Genomic DNA, 25,603 nt, shown 5'->3' on the forward strand with positions numbered 1-25,603 from the left:
TTCACTGTGTTTTGCAGGCTTAAAAAAAATAAAAAAATATTGTATTATGAAAATCCTTTTCTCAGAAGAGTCAGAGGAAAACTTATTAGACAAAACTCTTCATGACCGGCAATTATTTCGAAAGTGATCAATAATAAAAACAATTTTGCTTGGAGCCTTCCTCTAGTTTTCAGACGCAGTTGGATTCAAGTCGTGAAATTTACATGCACGTCAAATAACTTAATAAAAAAATCAACTATGAATAAAGTATGAATATCGTGCGCGCGGGTGTCACTTAGCTGACTTTTATCCCCCTAAAAATTTGAAGCCAGTTCCTAATGTTCTATCATTGTTAATTCAGAAAAGTTTCGCGAAGCCCACTGTGATAAACAATCTGAGACAGGCAGACAGCAAACTAATTTCTAGTTTTTTGACCAACAAGATAGGAAGTTGACTTTGATGCCCACAAGTTTAGATTTGCGTATTACGTCCAAAAAGTAGAAGCAAAATGCGCACGCCAAATGTTTCATGTAAAGAAATTTTACCCAAAATGAAATGTTTGAATAATAAGTTATGCTTAAACATCTATTATGATGAACTTCGCCTTCTATTAGCTTTAGATCAAAGCCAAGTTGTGCTTCTTACTACGAATTTCTAGGAGGAATGGGTTATGAGGAATAGGGATATATGCAAATCTAAATCTAAATTCCAATAAAGAAAAGTAGCATCCCTCACATCTGGGGGGAAAAACAGAACAAAAAAACAAAGGGCCATCGTGGTAAGCATTTGAAACAAATGCATGCACGAGGAAAAAGACAACGAACTCGGGATGTATCGACAAAAGTAATTAAGTAATCATGGCATGAGCTTGATGATCTGAACTGATCCACCCACCGATTTAATGTCCATTAAGCCAACACTATTTTACCTTCTTGAGGAGCGCGGAGGTCCTAAACTCAGCATCGTCCCTTATAAAACTCCACCAGAGGTATGTTATTGGAATGGCCGTTGCATGCCAAAGTGCATGAGCATCCACATATCCCATGTAAGGTGGGAACTCATATATCTCGAAGAGCATAGCCAGATTTCCTCCCACCACTACCAGCCACAGTTTCCACTGCCCTGGATGGTGTGAAATACCAGCCCAAATTGCCCAAACAAGAAGATGGGTAATAGCCATTGCCATGCAGGCTTTCATGTGCAAACCTACAAGTGACAGTTGAATTGTCAGCTCATTACCCAAAGACAATACATCATAATGAACAGTTAAGCAACTCAAGAAGTTAATTGAGCACAAGTTCATAGGATTTGTGTAAACCAATTTAATTTCATCTAGTTAAAATAAGCTCACTAAGATGATAGATGGAACAGGTAAACAGGACTGCACAAAGCGACTCGACTTTTTGAGATTAGGACTATATTAGCTGTCAAGGATAAAAGACCACGCTTCCATAGAGGCAGAGCACCAAGCTATTTGCAAAGAAAACAATGATCACATCACCAACGACAAAGTCAAGGCAGAGGATGAAAGGGAAGTAACAAAAAATGCAGAAAAGAAGACTGAACAAATCATTAAAGGAAGCTAGCATATCAACTCTCTAAGAAATGAAGTTGCATCTTTTGTTATTCTTAGTATAGTTTAATTTAAGAATATAAGATGTACCATTTAACACTTCGTTTGAAAAAAAGAAGAAATCATTACCATAATCAAGTTTGTAGAAATTCAGATACAGGATATGAGTTGTCACAATGACTATCAAAGGTGCAGCGACCATGATTCTTGCTGCCTCATCTCTCACATTAAAAGCACGCAGTATTGCTAGAAGGAGGGAAAATCCAAGTAAGGCCACAGCAGAAGAGTGATCTAGCTTCTCTGTTAATTCTACATCTCTACATACGATAAAGATTGGGATATCACGTCAAAACAAAAAGGATGATGATGATGAAGATAAAAATCTCAGAGCCCAGAAACCCTTTTGACCCTCAAGATAAAAATTAAATACGCATAACTCAGAAAGATACTTTATTATAATATAACACCATATCATGCAAAGAAGCATGGACAGAAACACTATAACAAAACAAAATCTGAAAGAGTTCAGCTACTTTTTGGTGAGTCACATCAGTATAAGAAGTTTGTACGACACATGTAAAGCAAAAACACTTCTGTATGATTCATTTGTATCGTGTATTAAAGATATCATAATCTGCTTATTTCCTACGCATTTAAAGATTCTGCCCAGGCGAAGATTTATTTATTTATTTTATTTTATTTTTAACAAGAGAAAAAACTTTTGCAAAGAAAAAGGAGGATATGATTTATAGCAAAAAGAAATTTGTTTTGCAATGGAACTGGAAGTAAATTAATGTCAAGGCACCATGAATGTACAGCAAGTCTGCTTCAAGTGCTAGTACTTAAAAAAGTATTGGATACTGCCCGCAAGTCCTGACAATAATAGATATTGAAAGCAACTTACCTACTATGGAAAATAGCGCCCCAAAACCATGAATTCATTGATAGGATCCCATAGATATGCCACAAACCAGTGTACTCATAATAAGTCTTCTTATCTGGCCTTAAAGGCAACTTATAGTAGACAAGAATGAAAAAGGAGATCCAACCATGAAATTGCATAGCAAGGTTAAGGGCAGAGAGTGCAACAGCCACAGGTTCCTGAAACCATAAGTAAATTGTCCACGCTTCAATGAGAAATAACAAAATCCACATTACAGCTATATCATTTTGGTGAGACTTATGCAAAAACCTGAATCCCATAGACACGCCGAAATGGCCATTTTCCATGATACTTGACAGGCTTGTCACCAAGTTTCATTCGTTCTTCCTCTCTAGACTGCATGCAGTGATACTGGCAGTCAGTCTGACAGTCCCATTGTTTCCACCTTAGGTAGAGAGGTTCATTCATATACCATGGACCATCAATTGGTTTTCCATCAGAAGAGAATTTACAATGTTGAAAGCATATATTTCCTACACATCCAGATTTCTTGCACTGTTCCACACAATCCCTGATATTTGATAATGACCCAATATTATCATACAATACATTGAGTACAATAATTATCTAAATGTTATTTCCTATGGAAACTCAGAGTAATATCAATATGATTTGTTAGCCTAATCACCACTGCATCAGTCAGAATCACAACATTCACGTTTCTTGCATCTGTCTCTCCTCATTTACAATTGATAATAACTACAAGAGAGAGACAGTGAGATATATCACATTCAATTTATGAAGAGTCTATCCTTTACTGCTTTCGTTTTTATCAAATTATACTGTTATGTAGAAATCATCTTCAATGCTTACAAGTTATAAAAAATAATCGAGCTTTTGGCTTTCCTTTCAAAGGATAGGATATCTATTCAACTAACATAACCCATGCAATATAAATATATGTACAAGTATTTTGGAGCACACTTTTTACTGTAGCCAAGTGAACTATCAAGTATCAAAATAACGTGAAGTGTTGATGAGATTAAGTGCTAGTTGATTGGGAAGGCTGCCGTTGACCAAGAAGGGAAGGGGTTTCGGCTATATCAGTCATGAAAAGGAAGTAATCAAATATGCCTTCGCCAAAAAGCAGCAAAAAACGACGACGACGTACGATAACAACCACCGTTCGCATCACCTTTATTGCAGTTACATAAACTCTACAATTTTAGGAAAGTTAAAAAAGGCACACGATATGTGAGTAGGCAACTAGGCTTGAAAATGTTAGGTGCAGAAATGGGTAATGTATCTAGACATAATCAGAGGAATTATTCTCATATGCAGATTAAAACTTGTCATCAGTAACTAAAAAAGCAATAGAACTTCCACAACCTACCAAGTCAACGTTATCTCAAAAGTTGATACTTCACAAAATCTTCCAAAGAAAAACAAGTTACTAAAATTAAAAGAACGTGAAGAAATCCAGTTTTCATCTTTCTGAAAATGCGAAACAAGATTCTCTCCGCAGAGCAAGACTAGCGATAGAACAATCCCCTGCCTCAAGGAAATTGCCCAAAGGCAAATTTTGAAATAAAAGATCGAGTTGCGACGGAGAATTAAAAGGAAATCAGAAGAGAAAGATCGAATTGAAGCTTACTTGTAAAGCGGATCAGCCTCACCATCGCCGGCGACGAAGACACGGACGAGGCACAAGAAAGCAGGAAGAAGCAAGAAGCAATGAAGGCGAGGCATGGAAATGCGAATCAAAAGGTGTCCAAGATTCTCAGGCAAAGGGAAGGGCGATTGGGGAGTTTGGCATTAGCCAAGAGAGCGGTCGGGTTTACACTTAGGGAAGGATGTGGAAAGAGGTAGGAGAAGGACGAGGCGAGGCGAGTGAGTGGAAGAGCGAGTTGGAGATGTGGAAATTGAGAAAAAGTGGGAGCCAAACCTGGACCAGAAAATCTCGTGAGTAGCTGATCTCCACGGCGATTTACGAGAGGACACGTGTAGATGCTGATGTTGTCATTTGATTATTATATGGGATAATCAAGTTTAGATCCCACTACACATCTATTGTGCACGCGTTGCCAACTTGCCATGTTAGCGGTAGACCTATAAAATTTGGTACTCTCAACCAATATACCAACATGAATTCATCACGTAGATGTCACATTCTCACTGCGTCTTCAAATATCTCAATATACATGAATAATTGAGCATAGTACAACAGTAATGATTAAACCCAATTATCTATAAATTTATTGGGTTGTACTCCCAAATCAATTCATGCAGTTTTAAAAAATTAATTAATTATAATAATTATTCTGCAATTAAAATTATTGTACGAAGATGTCCTTATAATTAGTGTCTATTTTTTTCACTAACTTAATGATGTCATCCATTTATGAGCAGTAATTTAAAAAATATAATAAATATTTTTTAAAATTTAAAATTTTACTTATAAAAAATAATAAATCATATGATATTTTCTTTTATAATAAAAATTGAAAGGAATAGGAGACTTGAGCATAATTGTCCCTAGACATGTATCACCTCATTGTTTTCCGGCTGTTTTTTAACATAAAAATAGAAACATCAAGTCTTACAAAGTCCGCCATTTTGTGCTATCAAGTATCAACAACAGAAAAATAGCACGCAAATATATAAAAGCTGACATATAATTATACTATGCACAAAATTCATTCAATGAGATGTTAAAAAGTAAAAGAATCTAGAGTCCAATTTGTGATTGAGAAAATTTGAAATTGCATCACTGGTTAAATAAAAAATTTATCGGGAAACAAAACAAATTAACAAAATTGAAAGTTAGATCTTATGAGTTAAAAAAAAAAATTTACAAGTGTAACTGATCATAGGATGGTACTACTTTTAATTAGATGCGCCGTCCTTCCCATAAATTATAGCAACCCTCCAATGTTTGTCGTTTGATGACGGCTCCAAATCTCCAACCACGTCTGATTAAATTTCTTTCATGTTTATTTTTCGTCGTTTGTGGGTGAACCACTTTTTTTCCCACCGTTTCCTTCTTTTCTTCTTCCAATTGTCAAAGAAAATAAACACTAGTACAAGGCTGTTTTGACAAGGGCATGGAAGAATTTGTGAATGGTTTTTTTAAATGTCACTTTTTTAGAAAATATGTTATGGAGCATGAAACGTAATGATAAAAAAACAGATAAAAATCAATGATAGATTGGAAAATTTTAAAATAACATACAAACTCTCTTATTAGTACATTAAAATTTATTTGTCGAATAAAAATATATTAAATATATAAAACCAATCATTTAAGTTTTACCTTTCCTTAATTTATGCGCTGAGTCTGTAGAATCTAGATGCTAATGGATAAAAAATGGAAGGTATGCTAAAATAATAACTAGAAAGCTTGCTGGCAGAAGTTTTAAATAAAAAATTCACAAATATTAAATGAAGTAGTTTTGACCATCAATCATGATTTTAATTTATATGTGTAGTGATTAGATAAGTCTTTAAAAATAATATTAGATATCTTTTAATTTTTTTATGTATGTTTTAAAAATCTCCCTCTATTAATTAATCACTAATTGGGGAAATTTTTGCTTATTTGAAAATGATCTAGGAGAAAAAGACCCCGCTTATTAGTATATGATGCATGCACTCCTCGCAGAGAAGAAATTTAAAGATGCCCAACATTTTTAAAGAAAGAGTTCAAAAATAAATCAATACCAAACAACATATCGTATTAATAAAAAACTGCAAAGATAACCGGCTTACTAATAAAGAGAAAATTTTGCTTTTCTAGAAAATTATTTAAGGAAAAAAATAATTATTAATATATGGTGCCCAACATTTTTCGAAAGAAAGTACAAGAAGCAAAATACATTTAACTCAATTATTAATTAATTCAATCACCATGCCAACAAATTAATAATTAAATTGTTCTAAACAATGTAAAATATCAAATTTATAACAAATTATGTTATAACTCATAATACTTGCTATTGCTATTTTTTCAAAATCCCACAAATTGTATGTGCCCGTGGGCTTGTATAGTCTCCTCTTCCTCATACTCCATATATGAATAATGAATATTATCTTCTCTTAATAAGGTTGGATTTATTGGAAATGACTTATCTTTTATAATGTGATAAATGAAAGTTCAAATTTGTATTAAGAGAAGTGCTAATATTTAATATTTAAAAATACTTTTAAAAGGATTACCGATGCGTAAGGGAAATACATCTTTTTTTTTTTTGGCAAAGCTGTCTGTGAACTTTATTATATTTATAATGTGCTGCAGAAGCTTGCGTGTAGTTCACTAATTCTTCAAACTCAAAACCGTGGACTTCTAATTCTCCCTTTGCGAGTTCACAATGAGCATGGACGACAGAAGTGAAATAAAAGCAAATATGGCCTTCGTCCAAACTTTATTTATATAAATTAATTGATGATGTTATTGCTTAATTTCACGGGGTTTTACTTGAATGAATTAATGTAGTATTAACTATCAAGGTCAACCCATATTACTCCTTTTCATGGTTTACTTAAATGTATAACTAAATTATTGATTGGTATGTTTAACATTACATGTTCATTAGTTTGGTAGCGCTAATAGTCAAACTAATAAATTGTGAATTGATATCTTTAGAGATTCAATGATCATATATTCCTCGAGATCAACGTTTGAAAAAAGGGGGTAGGGTTTAAGTCCAGATTATGAACTAGTTGGCAGGAATAATAAATTTCTCATATCTAGAACGAATCCTTTATAAATTCCTATAATTAGTTATTTTCGCCATCTTTTTTATAATTTTGTATGTGTGCGTGTTCATATTTTTCGTGGATGTTGACTTTTCTTTCATTTCCTTGAAAAGCACGACGTACCAAAAATTCCTTGGCTTTCAAGAGAGAACCTCTACTTTTGTTAAGTTGTAGGCGTGCATGGTATGATTGACAATAAATAATTGTGAAGAGAGAGTTGACGCGTTATCTTGAAATTCAATTCCAAAATTATATTGGTTTTCCAAAAATTAAATACCTAGCTATATATGAACTATCGTCTTAATTTTCCCCGTCAATATATTGCATTACAATATAATAAAATAAGCCGTGACAATATATAGAAATATAGAATCATTACAGCTGTACTATTCATCTTACTCCCTAAATTATTGAACAATATATGTTAACTACGCTGTGGGTTGCATATTGTATCTAGTCTATTATAAGCTACGCTGGTCATATCATATAAATGGGGAAATTTTATATAGATTTAATGTTATGCTATATTGATATATTGATTTTTTGCATGTGCCTGGTTTTAAATATAAAAGTAAGTCCCGATGAGAATTAATTAGCAATTTAGCAAGTCATGATAATACATAACTCACCACTTACTCACTCAATCATGTTAATTTTTATAAAGCTTTTCTAAAACAACACTCAGTTCATAGCTTAATGTTATAAGACATCAGAGAATAGAGTGTTTATTAGCCCCTTTGTTCAAAAATGTAAGGTATTTTTTGAAGGGTTGAATGTTAAAAAATGTAAAGCATTTTTAATCTTTCGAGGTAATCATTATCTTTTTTTTCAAGTGTCTCTATTGATAATGACTTTATATTTATTGTAGGATATTTAATAGGGGTGAATATAAAAAAATAGGGTTAATTTGAAAGTAGGTAATTATTATATTGAGAGGTGAGATTCAGTTAAAAATATCTTATATTTTTTAATAAAAAAATATAATTTTTCAATATTAATTGTTTTTTTAATACATTAGGAGAGTTCAAATTTTCGACCTTCAAGAGGATAAGGAAGGGTGCTTGTCCTCCTACACTTCAATAATCCTTTTGGAAAAACTAGAACTTTTACTTGTAAAAAAACATTAAAATAGATTTTGACCCCCACTTGAGTTTTATTTTCAATTTGCCTCACATTCATTAGTTTTTAGATTTGTCCCTGATTAATAGCATCTGTTTAATTTGGTTAAAAATATTAGAAGTGTCTCTTATAAACATGCACCAATTTTATATAAAGTGAGACTTACATTCTAATTTCACAAATTATTATACGTAATAAATAAACACCCATGGACACCATTCCGCTCTGCATAACATACAGAGATTTCAAGTCGTCAAACTACATGTAGGTGAGTTTCTTTTTAAGTTCTGTAAAGAGTATCATTCCAAAGAATTTAATATTTCTGTTTAAACAACAGAAGAATGTTTCTCTAAACATTTTCCCATAAAATATGATTAAAATTTCAATCATCAAGTGTATTTCCAATTTGAACATGTTTGATATAATTTTATTAGCGTAGAAGATTAAACACAATTCAGTTTTTTTTTTTTTTCACCAAACGTTTGTCGCAAATGAGTGGGCCGTGACCATAATCTTACCTAAGACATACGTGAACGGTGAACATGCAACCCCGATGAAAAGAGTAGCTGCCCATTGGACCAGATGAGCTAACGCAGAGGCGTTTTCTAAAGTGAACCTGTCTTGGCTTTCAAGGAATATATTCGAAGTGATGAAAAATCAAAAAATAATTATGCACAATCAGTTAATCACATTCTTCTATATTATTCTTTTTTCCTTCACTGTTACTGTTTCTTGGATAAAGATACATTTTTACTTCTAATATATTTTTTAAGAAACACTCAATATTTTAAAATTTTTATTAAAATAATTTTAATAAAATTATTAAAGTAAAATATTATTTTTTATCAAATTTTTTAACAATCAACATTTGAGGTCAACGTTAGAATTTTAACGAAAAGGATAAAATATTCTGTTTTAATAAATTTAAGAGTAAAATTACTCCAATAAAAATTTAAAATATTAAATGTTCTTTAAAAAAATATATTAAAAATAAAAATATATCTTAGCCCTTCTTTCTTTTCCTGAATAGGATTCCAATTTCAAACATTTAAAAAAAAATAAAACAGAAAGATAAATGGGGTCGGAGCAGCTGTCATCAACAAATCATCTGTTCCAAAATTTTGGCATGAGAGTCTGGGAGCAATGATGAGTCATCACAATGATTACCCTGTCCAGTATATAAAATTAACCAATTTTAGATTCTCAAAAAAGTTCTCCCCATTAAGTAAAATTTAAATTTTATTACCCATGTCCAAAAATTCAATAACATTTTTAACTTTATTTCAATTAAATATATATATATATATATTTCAAAATTTAAATACTTTAACATTTATTAATCTTTTCAAATTTAATAGAGACAAAAAAAGGTAAAAATGGATAAAAAATATTTTTTCTTATCCTACAAATAGGATTAAAGGAATAATAGTTATAGTTAATACATTCAAACTTGTAAAAAAATATTTAATTTTTCAATTTTGTTCTTCGTTAAAATTATAAGATAAAGTATGTCTAGAAATTACAACTTGGTGCCATTAAAGATGGACAATAATGATAAACTTTTTTCTATATTTAGGACTAAATAAAATTTTAAAATTTTTCCATATAATTAAGACCTAAAGGAGTATGATAACTTGTTATTGGAGAAGTCTCATATATTTGATCTTATATACTTAATTATATAATTGTCCAATCAAATGAAGATAAATTAATTTTAAAATGCTACTAAAATTAATAACAAGAATTTGTTATGAGATATGTAATATAGTATAAAATATTTATATGTCTTAATTTAATTAGAAACAATAATTTAAATTATGCAAAACTAATAAAATATTTTTTTCAACATATGCTGGTATATACCTATATTAGTAAATGATTAGGAAACAAGATTGATTGAGAAAAGAAATAGAGCGATGAGTCGTATTAATTAGAGTCATGGTAATGAGGATTAGTGAGGGGAGTGATAGAGAGTAGAGAAGAGAGGAGTGAAATTAAAGGTAATAGCGGGATAATGGGGCATCATGTTCCCAAACGTGCAACTTCATGGAAGGCACTTTAATTCTTTCCGTATAGAAAGTCAATATATTCTTTTGGGCTAGACAACAAGGGATATCCCATCTCATTTTGTCCCTCTCATTCTCAAAATTAAGGTTGTGCGTAAAGTCTGTGTGACAACATCATGTGCCTCTGTTTTTTTCGCCCCTTTTCACATACCAGACACTAATATTGTGGCTGTTCCCTCTCACTGTGTTAAGGCTTTCGCAATTAATTTGTTCCGTTCACACACAAGGAAAGATTAAGGGATTAAACTGTGTAATGCTTTGGCCAAAAAACAAATTGTGTAATGCTTCTTTTGCATGAGTAGTGAAAATGGCAAAAAAAAAAAAAGTGAAGATTAAACATTTATTGTATTTGGATTTGGATGGATTGAAGAAAATATATTGCATACATGTTTAAAACCTAAAATGAGATTGATATTGATTTGGTTGCATCAAGAACTTGTATATGCCACACTGTTTGAAATTTAAAAATTGGCTAGCCTTGATTGCTGGAATAGAGATTTGAAAGCAGTGGCATCTTCTATATGGAGAGTTTGTATGGTAACATTTAAAGGAGAGATTGTTAGATTATTTCAGTACTAGTAGACTTGAGTTTATGAAGGAATTAAGTTCTACATCGGATAAAATTAAATTTAGTAAGTAATATATAATAAAAGAGAAGGACTCATAAGTGGACTCATAAAAAACCAATTCCAAATGGTCAGGATTTAACTCACAAAATCATGGGATCAAATCTCATTCAATATGAATCTAGAGGCATGCTTTAGCTTTGGTGAGCCCCAAGACTTAATTCATAAATTTAAGCCTTAATTTTTTAAATTAAGATGTGATATTCTTTCATTGCTCTTACTTATTTCTTCTCTTTTTTAATAAGAAGCTTGTGGAGTTACATGTGGGGAGGAAATTATTAGTTTCTTTAAGTGGACCTAAGCTAACCCATAACATTGCTCTTCTCCAATATTTTTTCTCTTCTTTTTCAAAAGGTGGCTCCATATTTACAACAAAGTGACTAATTTCACAAAAACAACAGTTACATATTAAAAAAAATCTAAATATCATGTCTTTTCTTTTTTGGAGGTAATTTTATAAAACATTTTTTTTCTCTAAAATCTGTCCACTTTTAGATAGAAAACTATAAGAAAAAAAAATTATGTTGGTTTTATACCCCTTCTGATTCCTTCTTGGTTTGCTTCTCTTCCATCCAAACATGATGTTCTATTGATCATGGCATTACTAAGTGAACACGTGGGCTCCAAATGTTAACATCTATATACTTCATGGTGACAGAGTTATGACTTTTTGTCACGATCTCTCATCTTCCTTTTCTTCTTACGAATTAGTGAAAAGGATTTCTCAATTCACGTGATTTTAAGGCAAACCAGAATTTGTATTTTTTCCCTTTACATGTCTCTGCCGGTCGGAATTGGAAAATAACCGACGTAGAGATTATCCAGTGTCCAAGCTTCTTTTTTTCCGTTTCGCACCAACAGATTAATGTCCAAAAAGGCGAACAATAAAAACAAAAGACGTTATGAAGCAGTAAATCTTTGCGTTGACATTGTAGTTGTCATAATGATGATAAAAGCGAAGTGGCATTGAATATGACGAATTTATAGAATAAGCGAGACATTGATACTTGACCTGGCAAATCATCACCAACCTTCCCCACACCACTCTCGTTCCTCACAGCAATCATTAACCTTTTTTCCATTAACATGGAATAACATCCTCATAATTACTCCGAGCCCTGAGTTTAAATTAACAGGACTGTTCTTCATATTTCATTCTCGCGGGGCTACAGTTTATCAGAAACTTGAATAGCGAAAGGGCTAAACATGTACAGAAGCTAAGAGCTGAGTTACAAAAACGCCGTGATATTGATAACTGAAGAACTATGTCTATCAAAACAACTTCCTTTACAAACAAGGCAAGACTGCCATTTTTCTCACACTCGTGGTAATAGACATGAAAACATAACATCATAATAAAACCGCTGCCAAATCTAAGCTAAAACTAACATCAATCTGACACAGCAAACTTGATTCAAATGCAGATATCATGTACATCTTAGGCAGGCAAAACTTCCACATGTATGCCAACTTGGGGCACTGCATCAACCACTCTTTAATTAATCCGTCAACAAGTCATTGTGTTTTCAGCAGACAAGAGATGACCTAAGAGATGTTTGGAGTTGCGTGCATGACGACCATCGAATGACAGATTCGGTCACCACAAGGTCAAGTTGCTCACGTTCACCAAGTCCAATTGTTCGGTTTCTCTTGCTGTGGATTCCCAAAACCCTATGTCCATTGGCACCACCTGCCCTTTTAGCCTCCACTGGCTTACGACTACTCGCTTTAACATCCGGTCCACAACAAAGAGTTGAATCTGGTGATAGAAGTAGTTTTCCCAAGCTTGATTCTGCTATACATTGCAGAAAGATAATAAATTGAAGGTGAACCTCAATACCATCACAAGAATTGCAGAGGCATATATCCTACTATTCTTATGCTATGTTTGGATATATGAAATTTGGATTTGAACCAAATCCCTTGTTTGGGCACTTCAAAATTTATGGATTTAGATTCACTTGTGTGCATGAACTTGAAATATATGGATTTCAAATTCGAGATTTGAAATAAAAGACTTCAAATCCAAGTTCATTAATCCAAACGCTACCTTACAGAATTTAAAGCCAGGCAATTATCAGTTCAAAGATAGAGAAACAGTGAAGAGAATTCAAAGATGAGACACTCAACGCATACCTTCACGAATTGTCCTCACAGATTCATTAGTTGACAACTCTAATGTACAACTCCTTTTCTCAACAACAGAATTGGCGCTGAGAAATGCAAAGCTAGGCATTGAAGAAACAGGAGAAGAGAAACCCGAACCAGCAGAATCACCAGGACTCTGGAATGAAAACCCACCCGAAGCTGAACAAGGAGTTGATGGTTCCACCAGAAATGAAGAAAATGATGATCTGCATGTGAAAGTAGGTGACTGAGCATCACATGTAGGAGATTCAGCACCAAAGCTGATGTCCTGATTCCTGGGCATAAAGGAGACAGAGAATGAGCTATCACCAACATCCCATTCACAACAACTTTGGGTGTCACATTCAATTAGTTGTTCAGCTTTTGTCTGATTGCTCTCCATCCAGCAATGATCTACAAAACAAATACTCAAATGAAGAGTCAAGACTAGATGCGTCATGATAAATAATAGCATTTGCACAGTAATCAAATCTAAAGCCGACGATTTCATATTGCAGCTTTCAAGGCCATTTAAAATGAGCATGCAACAAAGAGAAAGTTGGCAATGGCAGGTAAATACAAACTCATTCTTTGGAGAGAGATCATGAGAACAAAAGAGTTGCATAAAATATTTCTACATGACTGCTTAGCCTAGAACCAATACGCATATCATAGATGACTGCATGTGATCATGAAATATTTCCTTATAAGTAATACCAGTTTTAAACATTATGACATCAATTTATTGCTAGAGTTTGGGCCACTTGCCATAAATTGAGCATAAAGGTATCTCACGCCATCAGGGCAGAACAGGCAAGTTCTTAATGGTTGTTTAACGTTCGACAATAAACTTTAAGTATTTACTTTGATTTTGAGATGATAATTCAACTTTACATCATTTGAATAACAATTCGGGTTGGCTTGTATGCTCAAAATTTCCAATGAGAAAAGGTTTCAAGCTTACCTAAAACCTGCTGAGCAGTGAGCCTTCGAGAAGATTCTGTGCAGAGCATTCCCTTAATCAAATCCTTAGCTGATCTAGAAATGTGATCCCAATGTTCAGATGGGAACTTCAAATCAGCAGCCTTAACAGCTTCAAAGATCCGTGACTTAGTCTTCCCCCAAAACGGAGGCATTCCACTAAGTAGAATGTAAAGAATGACACCTGCACTCCAAACATCAGCAGCTTGATTATATGAACCTGCAAGTACCTCTGGAGCTATATAGAATGGACTCCCTACTAATCCATGCAAACGTTGCCCTGCTTAAAACAAAGCCCAGTTTGAAGCAATTGAATTAGTTGCATTTTCAGGGAAACGATAAAACTGCAAAGGAATAATACTCTTCCTAGAAGTAAATAAGACCAGTACCAGGCTTGATGTAGGTTGCAAGCCCAAAATCTGCCAATTTAATTGGAGATGAGGAGGCTCTTGTTGCTAAGAGAATGTTCTCAGGCTTCAAATCTCTATGAACAACCCCATTTTTCATGACAGTACAAAACCACCTGCATGAGGTGCTTAAAGAGAACCCTGGCTTCAGATTCAGAAAATCGTCCATTCTTCTCTAGCCGATGAAATAGCTCACCTCCAGCACAAAGCTCCATCACCAGATGTACAAAATCCTCCTCTTCATAAACTGCCTTGAGATCCACAACATTTGGGTGGCCAGATAACCTAGCCATTATCTCAATCTCAAGTTTGACACTTCGCAGATCATCCGATGTGACCAATCTATCTTTAGCAATTGATTTACAGGCTAAAACTTCTCCACTCAACTTGTCCGTGCACACTCTAATGGACACCGAACTGTCCCCAACCTAACTGTTCGCCCAGAACATAACGATCCTTCAAATTTGAAGACTGCTTTGTGTCCAGGATAGTTTCACTTAGACTAGCTACTTTGAAACAAGTGGTAAGAAGTCGAAGGTTCAGAACCGCTGTTGCTCTTTGCAACACCCATACCAATGTTTTGGCCCTCAATAAACCCAGGTATACAAGGAGGAATTTCCCAAATAGTTCTCTTAGCGGAAACTCCAAACCAAAAGTGCTCAACGGCTACGTCAACCTTGATTTCTCTTCAACACTGTCATCCACCAAATCCCGCTTCAGAGTCAAAACGCTTGAAAAAGCTGAGCTTGGTGGGTGTTTTAAACAAGAAACGCCGTAACCCACGCGACAAAGGGAATTTGGAATGCAAGAGAGTAAACAATAGAACTCAAAACCAGAAATTTGGCCCTTTGGCCAGGAAGACTTGCCTGCCTTTTCCAAGCAGCTGATCTGCACAAAATGATAACGAGACTCGCATAAATGGATATACAAAGGCAGATTAAGAGAAAAAGGATGCCTTTTTCCTTTACAGAAAGATAATAATCGAACAGATCACAAGATAAAAACCTTCCCTACCCTAGATTCTTAAAAAAAAATTAATTTAAATTATGTAACGCCCCATTACAACTTTAACAAAGATTTTGATAAATTTATAGAAGCAAATCATCCTAAATCCTAAACATTAATGAGAATGATGTTAAAAAAGCTCAAAACCCACTACCTAGAAACAAGACAGAACAAAAAATTAAACATACCCCGGATTCGAGAAAAGCCAGCTGGAAAGAGAGAAGGACCTGGGCAAGGAGAGGACGAGGGTGAGGAAGAGAAGGCGAAGCAGAGAGAAGAGAAGGAGTCCGTTGGAGCAGTGGTGGCTCTCAGCTCCGGTGGGCTCCCCCCACGGTGGGCTCTTGTATGGTGGAAACCCCTTCTTGTGGCTTCGTCGCTTCTCTGTCTTTTGAAATTGAAGAGACCTTGCCTCCTCCTCCTCGGACTCCAATACCGGCTTCTAATTTAGTTAATCCCTTTCCTGATATTGAGATTCTAATTCTCTCTCGCTCTCTCAAAAAAAAAAAAAACAACAAAGAAAGAAAATGCAATGATTAGATTCTCTCTCTGATTATTTCTTAATTGATTTCATTGCGATCCTACGCGGCTATGTGCTATTTCCACTATGGTACTTTCTTTTATCCGGCAAAAAAAAAATATATTCACTCCCTCTTAAATTATAAGATATTTTTAAATAAAATTTCATACATTAATAAATTTTATTAAATAAACTTAATAATTTTTTAAATTATAAAATATAAATTTTAAAATATTTTTTATTTAATAACATTAAATATACACTTAATTAGTACTCCCTCTATTTTTATATATTAAAAAAATCATATCACATAATTTAAGAAATTAATTAATTAATAATAATAATATCTAAAAATAAAAAATTAAACTAAAATATTCTATGTTAATTAATGTAAGTATGCATTAATTATTTCTCGTTAATATAAATTATTAAGAGTAATTTAAAAAGTGTTTAATAAATGCTTATTGAAATAAATATAATTTTACTTATATAAAGAAAAAAAAGTGATAGTTTCTTTTACAAAGAAAAACAGATAGAATATTAAATAGAAAGAGAGGGTAATATTAGAATAGGCTTATTTAATGAAATATTAATTTTTTTAAGTGTCTTATATTTTATAATAATAACTTTTTCTTACAAGTATTTTATAATTTAAGATGGAGAAAGTACTATGATACTTTCTCCTAACAAATCCTCATTAGAGATAAAAATAATATAATGAATATTTCCATTACAAAAAGTTAAATAATTTAAATTAACGCATGCCTCTTATTGTTGCCATATATTAGATAGATATTATAAGATATAAGATTATTACCAAAAAAATCCTCATAAAGATAAAAATAATATAATAAATATTTCCATTGCTAAAAGCTATTCTCCGAATGCTTTAGCCTCTTCTTTTTTTTGATGAATGCTATGAAATTTATCAAATCAAAATATCTCAAAACCCAAATGACAATTATAAAGATATTTATAAATTATTTATGAACATAATCATCATTGACATTGAGTGAAATTTAAACTTTTAATATTGCAAGTTAAAAGTCAAAACTTTAGGTTGAATTAATTTTTATTAATTACTTTAGCTCTTTTTCATCCCCATGAGAGGGGTAAGCAATAATAACTTATTAATTTATAATCTATATTTTTGTGTACTATCATCATAACTTATACTTTGCTTCATGCCAGATTTGTAAATTTGATTGATAAGATAACAAGAGATTTCAATAAACAGAATTTTGGAAAAACTTATATTTCAATAAACAATAGATAATTTTATCCTTTCCCGACTACCCAAGTGATAAATCAAACGCAGTTTGAGCACATCATATAAATTATTTTAAAGGGAAGAATCCTTCTTATATTGTGTTCCTAATTTTAAAAAGTAGATGTTGTTAGGTATATATGAAAAATTAAAAATATAAGATATTTTTAATTAAATCTCACTTTCAATAAAGTGATTACTTACTTTTAAATAACCCTATCTTTTTATATTTATTCATATTAAATATCCTACAATAACTATAAAGTTATTCATTAATAGAGATACTTTTAAAAAAAATAATTACACATTAAAAAAATAAAATATTTTATATTTTTTAACATTTAATTTTTAAAAAAATATTTTATATTTTTAAATAAACAGAGTATGTGTCATTCAATTATGGACCACAATGTTTGATGAAAATAGTTCGTAACTCGACATCCTTCGTATTTTAAAAAGTTCTATCATGCTTTTATGCTCAAAAGGAATCTCCTTTCTTGTGGTTAAAATATTGGTGAGGCCTTTTCTATTTAAATAAAAGAGCAGTTAATTAATTATATTAATACAATAAACACAAATAACAAAGCCAAAAGATTCAAAGCGAAACAGAAAATAACAAGTTGTGGTCAAGAAAAAAAAATTTGGCGAGGCCAATTATCAAGTGCTCCGCTTTGAATATTTTATAGAATTTATTTTTGCAACGTCCCAAGGCCAAGATAATACGCGTTTTGGAATGCAACCATACTCAATACGACGCCGATTGAACACTTTATGAGAATTGTGCTTTATGAAATACGATATTATTTTTTGGCCAGAAGAAGTACGAAATTCATTACTAATTGATTTTGCAATGAAATTTAGGAAATGTTTGGGAGCTTTTCTTAAACACAAAATGAAATGAAATGAACTAATTAGAAGTTCTATATTATTATTTAGAAATATTTTTTTAAAAAAGTGAAATGATTTGAGGTGACCTTTTAAATTATTCCTAACTCACTATCATTCTAAACTTTTTTTTTTAATACCTTCTAATTTGAAGGTCAATGATAGAATAATACGTATAAGTAACATTATTATAAAAAAAAATCATCTCAATCCTTCTCACCCTCTTGTACTCTTTTCACTACTCATCACCGTAAAACTAAAAAAAAAAATCTTATAATTATTTTTAAATAATAATTAAATAAAATAATTTTTTAATAAAATTTTTAAATAATGAAACGTTTCATTCCATTCACTCATTTTTATTCCACCCATTTTATTCCATTAATGATCATTATTTTTTGTCCCATCATATACTCTCAAATATAGTCTAAGGGCATGCTTATTTAAGCTTATTTTACGAAAAAATTATTTATTTTTAAAAAATATTTGCTAGTATTAATATATTTGTTTAAATTTTTAAAAATAATCAAAATAACAAATAATTTTTTGATTATTTTAATTAAAAAGTTACTTTGAGTAGCTTCTTAAAATAATCTAAATGAGATAGAATAAATGAGATAGAATGTTTTAGAAAGGCAATATAAGTGAAGATATCATAAAATTATAAAATAATTAAATAATAAATTATTTTTATAAATAAAAAATCAATGAACATATCATAAAATTTTTAATTTTTTATTATTGTAATCAAGTATAAAATAATATCCACTTTTTTATAAAATCTCTGCAAAATAATTTTTTATAAAATATCAAAAATATTTAAAAATTACTGATTTTTTTAGTCTTAAATAAATGGGTCATAAATCATGATAATTTAGAATAACTTATTTACAATTAATTTGCTTCAGTACAACGTGTGTAATAACTTATACTCATTTTGTTTAAAAATGTAAATTATTTTTAACTGAATCTTACTTCTCAATAAAATAGTTTTTTTATTTTTAAATTAATTCTATTTTTTATATTTATTTTATTAAATATTGTATAATAAATATAAAGTTACTATCACTACGAGCACTTTTAAAAAAAGATAATGATTACACATCAAAAGACTAAAATATCTTATATTTTTAAACATCCAACTCTTCAAAAAATATCTTACATTTTAAATAAAATTTATTCAATTTTTATTATAAAATACTTATAACTATTTTATCAAAATTTTTAAAAATAGTTAAGTTATATTTGTTTAAAAATAAAATAATTTTTTAATTTTATTTATATTTAAATAAAATTACAAAAATACAAAATATAATTAATATACCGCACAGTGTGCCTTGCATTAAAGATAAAAAAAAAAAACTTATGAAAAGTGCCCCGTAATTGACGAGAGAATATATAAAAGTACTAGCATATTGTATAATTAACAGAGTGTAAATAAATAAATAAATATATATATATATATATATATGTATGTATGTATGTATGCACGATTTTCATCGAACCATGGATTCTTCCAAAAAAAACAATAATCTGAGACGATGACGCGCATGCTTGGGGGAAGGGCATTAATGCTTGATAAACCTGGTTCCGCCAGTGTCGAACAGCCAAAGATTGCTTTCCAGTTGACAGCTGTAGATGGCGATGGAGATGACGTGTCAAAACCTGGTTGCACTTTTGCCTCGTTTTAAACATTCCTCACTTTCACAACACTACGGCGCTTATGAAATCTTGGTCGTTCCAGGTAAGCATGCGTCATGCTGACAGAATCTTTGCCCCGTCACTCCCCTCCCCGAGCACAGGTGAGAGTAGTTGCACAGTATTAACTCCCTCCTAAATTTAATGAAAAAATTATACTCCTTCATTTAATATTTATTAAATATATTTAACTTTTACTTTTTAAATAAAAATATAAATTATTAAAAATCCTTCATTTAATATTTTTTTTATTAAAAAATATTAGAGAGAGTATATAAGAAAAATAACATTAAAAAATTATTAATACACACTTATTATTATTAAAGTGTCTTATGTTTTGACATGTCGAATCTTTGCTAACAAAAATAGCCTATCTATTGAGATGAGAGTACTCCTTTAATTTTATCTCTGAGTTACTTTTAATATATTTTATCAAAATAAACAAGATCTTGTTTAAAAATTTAATAAATCTTAACATGTTCATGTTAAATGTACATAGTTCTCTGATCCAATTTATATAATAGAGTAAAGAGAGTATTTTTTTATCTTATTTATAAAATATTATAATAATTATTATGCCTCTTCATCATTGTGCCTCTATTAAATACTGCTCTCTAGGAATGTTATTAAATGTAAAATATTTTACTTTAAAAATATGTATCTTTAATAGTGTAAAATTAGAAACGTATTGAATTTTTAGAAAGAGTTAATTAATGCTATTTAAAGTTTTGTTGATTTTAGTAAAATATGTTAAAAGTTAAAAGTTATGTAAATAAAAGTGAAGAGGGTACTTTAATAATATACTCTCTCTATTAAAAAATATAACACATTTTTTAAAAAGTTTGATGTTAACAAATGTAAGACACATTTTTAATCTTTTAAAATATAATTATTACCTTTTTTAAAAGTATCTTTATTAATAATAACTTTATATTTATTGTAGGGTATTTAATAAGGATAAATATAAAAAGATAGGGTTAATTTAAAAGTAGATAACTATTTTATTGAGATAAAATTCAATTAAAAATGCTATACATTTTTCAATAGAGAGAGTACATTATATCACTGGCATTTAATGGGACATCAAACTTGAAGGGGAAAAATTGATGATAAAAACTCAATAATATAACTTATAACAAGTTCAAGTGAAAAAACATCTTTCTTTCTCCTGTAAATAGAAAGGGGGAGGGGGGTACTTCTTTCTCTGGCAAGCCTGGTTCATGAGTTCACTGCATTACAAGGATTGATTTTAAATCGAATAGTGGTTTAATAACTCAGTTTTACTCGTTTGAAAGTTATAGGTCTGGGGAATTAGTTAATTTGATCTCTAAAATAAAATTATCCAAATCTTAGATGAGAGTTGCGTGATGATTTATGAGTTTCAAGTGTTAGAGACAAAGAAAAAAGTCACACATCAATATATGAAACTTAAGGTATATTTAATTAAATGATTTAAACTATTTTAATAAAAAATATCATCCTCAAATATATTAAATATGAAGACTTTAATATGATATTATATGTTATTCAATTGGGGGAACAAAAACAAAACAAAAAAAAAAGATTGGGAAAAAAATGAAAGAATGAAAGATAGAAAAATAAGAGATTAAAAAGAAAAAGAAGGAGGAATTGAATGAACCTGAATCATTTGAAACTAAAAGCAATACAATCCCAAAGCATGAAGAATAGAAAAATGAAAAAAAGGAGAGAAAAATAGAAAAATAGATTTAAAATATACAAAACTTGAAATGTGTTTAATTAGTTGGCTTAAGTTATTTTAGTAAAATAAATTTCTTCCAAATATACTTCATATAAAGTATTGAAAAAAATTAATCATCTTGTCATTATAATTTTGACTTAGTTGCAACTCAGTTATTGAACTTTAATCTATTATAACTCAATCCTTAAAGTTGTGACTCGATTGTAAATCAATCCCTAAATTTTATCTCTTATAGTTCAGTATTTGAAGTTTTAATTTCTTAAATATTAGTCCCTTTATGTAAAAAAATAAAATTATAAGGATCAAAAATATTTTAAAATTTATCATTAATATTTAAATTATTAAACCCTTTTAATCTTTATAAATATTAAAACTTAAAAATATTTTTAATTTATATAATTTTATTTTTTAAAAAATAAGAATTAATATCTAAGAGGTTGAAATTTTAGAATTAAATCACAAGAAACAAGGTTTAGGGATTGATTCATAATCGAGTGAAAATTTTAGGGATTGAGTTATAGCAAGTTCAAGTTAAAAGACTAAGTTTTAACTGAATTGAAATTATAAAAACTAATGATTAATTTTTTTAAAAAAATCTAACAACATTGACAAACAAGGGTCGAGAAGTTGCATTTTAGTTCTCTTGGAAAGTTGTCAAGACAGGTCAATTTTTTTTTCTTCTAAAAATTTCTCAATACATCTTAGGATATCCTATTATTTATATTATATTATACGCACTTTTAATTGAAATACATTATCAATAAGTTAATTAATTATTTTTAAAATTACACATTCTTTATATCTACTCTTATTTAGCATGATTCTTAAGTTTCACTACACTTTTCAACCTAGTTTAATTTTAATTTAACCTCTTAGTTCTTATTACAATATCCACTCACGTGTCTTCTCTTCTTTTAATTTCAATTTGATTATTAATACCTTCATTCTAAATTTTACTTATGTTCAATTTCTTTGGATGAATTATTTATGTTCACTTTATTCTAATCCAATGAATAATTTCATTTTATCTTAACATAAACTACATAATTAGTCTTCTAATCATATCAATTCATGACAATCAAGTCTCCACTAAAATTCTTAAAAAAATAAATTATAAATATTAATTCAAACAATTACAATTTTTTAAGGTTTAATTACAAACAAGATATTTAAATTCTAAATATAACTCTTAATTTGTAGCTGAAATTTTTATTTGAATCAATATTTATAATTTTTTTTCAAAAAATTTATTAGGGGACCCAATTGTCATAAATTTCATGTCATGGAATTTTATTGTCATTCTCCTTAAAAAACACACATTAAAATAAAACAAAATTGCAGGATGGATGGAAAATTGGAAACGTGAGATAAAGTTGAAAGTCTAAATCAAAATTATACCAAATTAGAATGAAAGTAAAATTTAAAATGAGGTATTGAGTCAAGGTCAACTAAAAATTAATTTAAGAGAGAAAAATAAAAGTTAAATGCAATTACGAAATTAAATTAGAATGTATAAAGCTGATGAACTAAAGGCATATTTTTACCTATATATTTTGCCATCATGGCAAATCCATGCTGTCTGGGAAAATGAAAAAAGTCTTTTGATTTCCTGATTAAATTTATTTACCGGTAATGTCCAATGTCAGTGAATAAATTTTAAGGAGCGATTTGGACCCTTCCCTTAACCATCATGGTGGTTTCGAAATCTCCCATTCAAATAACCAATGGGAGTGTTCTAACTTCTATCATTTTTGCCAACAAAAGCGTGGCACAATTGGTCAAGGACTTAGTCTTTACCCTACAAGGGTAAAAGTTTGGATCCCATTGATTGATGTAAGGTATTTATTGGTGGGCGATTTGTAATCCCTCTTGAAATTTTTCAAAGAGGTTGGTAGGTTTGCCTTAACTTTAGTGGGTTGTCGATGTCTACCCCATCTAAACTTTTTCTTATAAAAAAAATTGGGTTAATTAGGGGCCAAGGCCCAAATAACATGAAGACTCACAAAAAAAATCAATGATCATTTTTCTCTTTTCAATTCATTTGTTTTCCTTAAGTTAAGGTGGAAACTCACTTATAAAGAATCCTATAAGGAGTTCTAGAAGAAAAAAAATCTATATGCAGTTAATGGCATCCTTAATTAGTTAATGGCATCCTTAATTTAAACATGGTTCAATTGCACTCACAAATCCTAAAAAGCAATACCATAATCCCTAATTCATATTGATGCCCAAACATTTATTAAGAAAAGATTGTAAGTCTTATATATTTTAGAGTTAAGATCCAATTTTATTCTTATACTTATTTTTGAGGAGCGTTGAGTATCATACACTCTTAAGTGAGGCAATTTCCTTCTTGAACTATTTTTTTAAAGTAGAAAAGCCCTTCCGTAAATGTGCTGTTATCTTCTTTGTTTTCTTCTCATATGGCATTTATGCGAGCACATGCATAATAAGTCTAACCCCATTTAGTTTGACACTGCATCAAACTCTCTGATCCATATCATCTTAAATCTCATAATCAATCTCTCCCCTCCCCACCCTCTTTTAAAGTATGATGGCTGCATGAAGATTTCAAACATTAAAGTTTAAAGTTTTTGTTATTTCATGAAAGTGGCATGAGGAAGAGTGGGAGTGTCCATTAAGAACATAATGGGATAGACAACTTTCAAAAGGATATATATGCAAGTCCAACATGTCATGTAGCGACAATAATGAGAATAAGCATCAAATTCTTAAACCCAATATACCTCTTTCTATCTTTATTGGAAGAAATAAATTCAACAATAGAGAGAGGAGCAATCAAAGCACCATAACTCCCCAAAAGCTCGGTCAAGAGTTAATTTTTGTCTCTCTTCTTGTTAGAAATAGAAAATCTACACAGCATGGAGATACTAGTAAAAAGCAAAATGCCAGAAACCATTTGAACTTCATCAAATTGGACAACAATCTTTAAATCTCTCTCTTAAAGAAGACTTATATCATTTCATGCTACTGGCCCGTCCTCTGAGTTTAGACACAAGGAAGCCACCTTCGATCTTCACCTTAAATGTAGCGATGTCCACCCATAAGGAAGGTAATAGATGAAAAAAGAAGTTGAGGTGGGATAAGCTCTTCATATGGATTGGTCAAATGAATGATATAAGGACGGAAGATAAAGGGAACGAATGAAGCGCACATACTCTCCATTGCGATTGACAAATGTGAAGGAGGAAGACGACTTGCTGTTACCTTCTCTAGCCTTTGACAATTTGTTAGGTCCCACATAATAACAAATCATAAAAAAATGGAATATTTAATGGCAAACTAACAACCGGGCATTTTTTTGCTCTAAAAAAAAATAATTTCGAGAGAGAATTGCCTCACTTAAGAGTATATGATGTCCTACACTCCTCAAAAATAAGTATAAAAATAAAATTGAGCCTTAACCTTATAATTTGCCACGTGTAAATGGGTCAATGACAAAAATATTCATCATGCATTATATACAATTTTGCACTTTAAGTCAAGTAATATATTAATATTTCTAATATTCACAATCAACATTTAATATTAATATTTCTGACATTCACAATCAACATTCAAATAACATATACTTTTGCAATTGATTAGAGATTGTTGTACCATTTTAATAATTGATGGACAAAATTGCATCATACTATATTACCTCATGAATGTTTTTGTATCCAACCTATTTACACCTAACATATTAGATGAGATCTGCAACTATTACTTAATAGATGTTTAGTTTCCATTACAGATACAAAAATCTTTATAGGTAAACTTGCATACTAACTTCGCATGCGGGCGCGCGCACACGCATAAGGGACATGCTAGGATAAGAAATAAAAGACCTTTGGATAAGAAGTAAAAGACCTGAAGAGAGGCCTATGATCAGGCCGTGCGAAGAAGTTCTAGGGCCTAAGACAAAATTATACTAAGAGGCCTTGTGTATTCAAATTTTTTATTAACACTTACCATTTTGAATGTTATAAAAT

At 30.6% G+C, this 25,603-nt stretch overlaps 2 protein-coding genes across 2 annotated transcripts; both read right to left on the reverse strand.

Annotated features, from left to right (window-relative positions):
* Positions 1-665: 665 nt before the first annotated feature.
* LOC129292506 (uncharacterized) lies at positions 666-4,368 on the reverse strand. The gene is made up of 5 exons (XM_054930061.1): positions 4,090-4,368; positions 2,745-3,006; positions 2,457-2,653; positions 1,682-1,869; positions 666-1,185 (listed from the first exon to the last, which is right to left on the reverse strand). Exons 1-5 carry the CDS (start codon positions 4,182-4,184, stop codon positions 899-901), a joined length of 1,029 nt encoding a protein of 342 aa, XP_054786036.1. The 5' UTR covers positions 4,185-4,368; the 3' UTR covers positions 666-898.
* A 7,858-nt stretch (positions 4,369-12,226) lies between these two features.
* Positions 12,227-15,960, reverse strand: LOC129293684 (calcium-dependent protein kinase 26). Its single transcript, XM_054931761.1, is given in 8 exon segments — positions 12,227-12,793; positions 13,138-13,542; positions 14,093-14,389; positions 14,499-14,610; positions 14,612-14,923; positions 14,925-15,035; positions 15,037-15,404; positions 15,710-15,960. Coding segments are annotated over 7 exon segments (1,554 nt in total). The 5' UTR covers positions 15,088-15,404; positions 15,710-15,960; the 3' UTR covers positions 12,227-12,527.
* Between the last annotated feature and the right edge of the window lie 9,643 nt (positions 15,961-25,603).

This window comes from Prosopis cineraria, unplaced genomic scaffold (genome assembly GCF_029017545.1).
Source record: "Prosopis cineraria cultivar Desert tree isolate PC_DT_omini unplaced genomic scaffold, ASM2901754v1 PC14, whole genome shotgun sequence".
Taxonomy (NCBI): Eukaryota; Viridiplantae; Streptophyta; class Magnoliopsida; order Fabales; family Fabaceae; genus Prosopis; species Prosopis cineraria.

Coding starts and splice junctions, on each gene's coding strand:
- LOC129292506 (XM_054930061.1), bottom strand. CDS start 4,184: ATGCCTCGCCTTCATTGCTTCTTGCTTCTTCCTGCTTTCTTGTGCCTC. Junction 2,654..2,744: donor GGCGTGTCTATGGGATTCAG/GTTTTTGCATAA, acceptor TTATGGTTTCAG/GAACCTGTGGCTGTTGCACT. Junction 1,870..2,456: donor GGCGCTATTTTCCATAGTAG/GTAAGTTGCTTT, acceptor TATCGTATGTAG/AGATGTAGAATTAACAGAGA.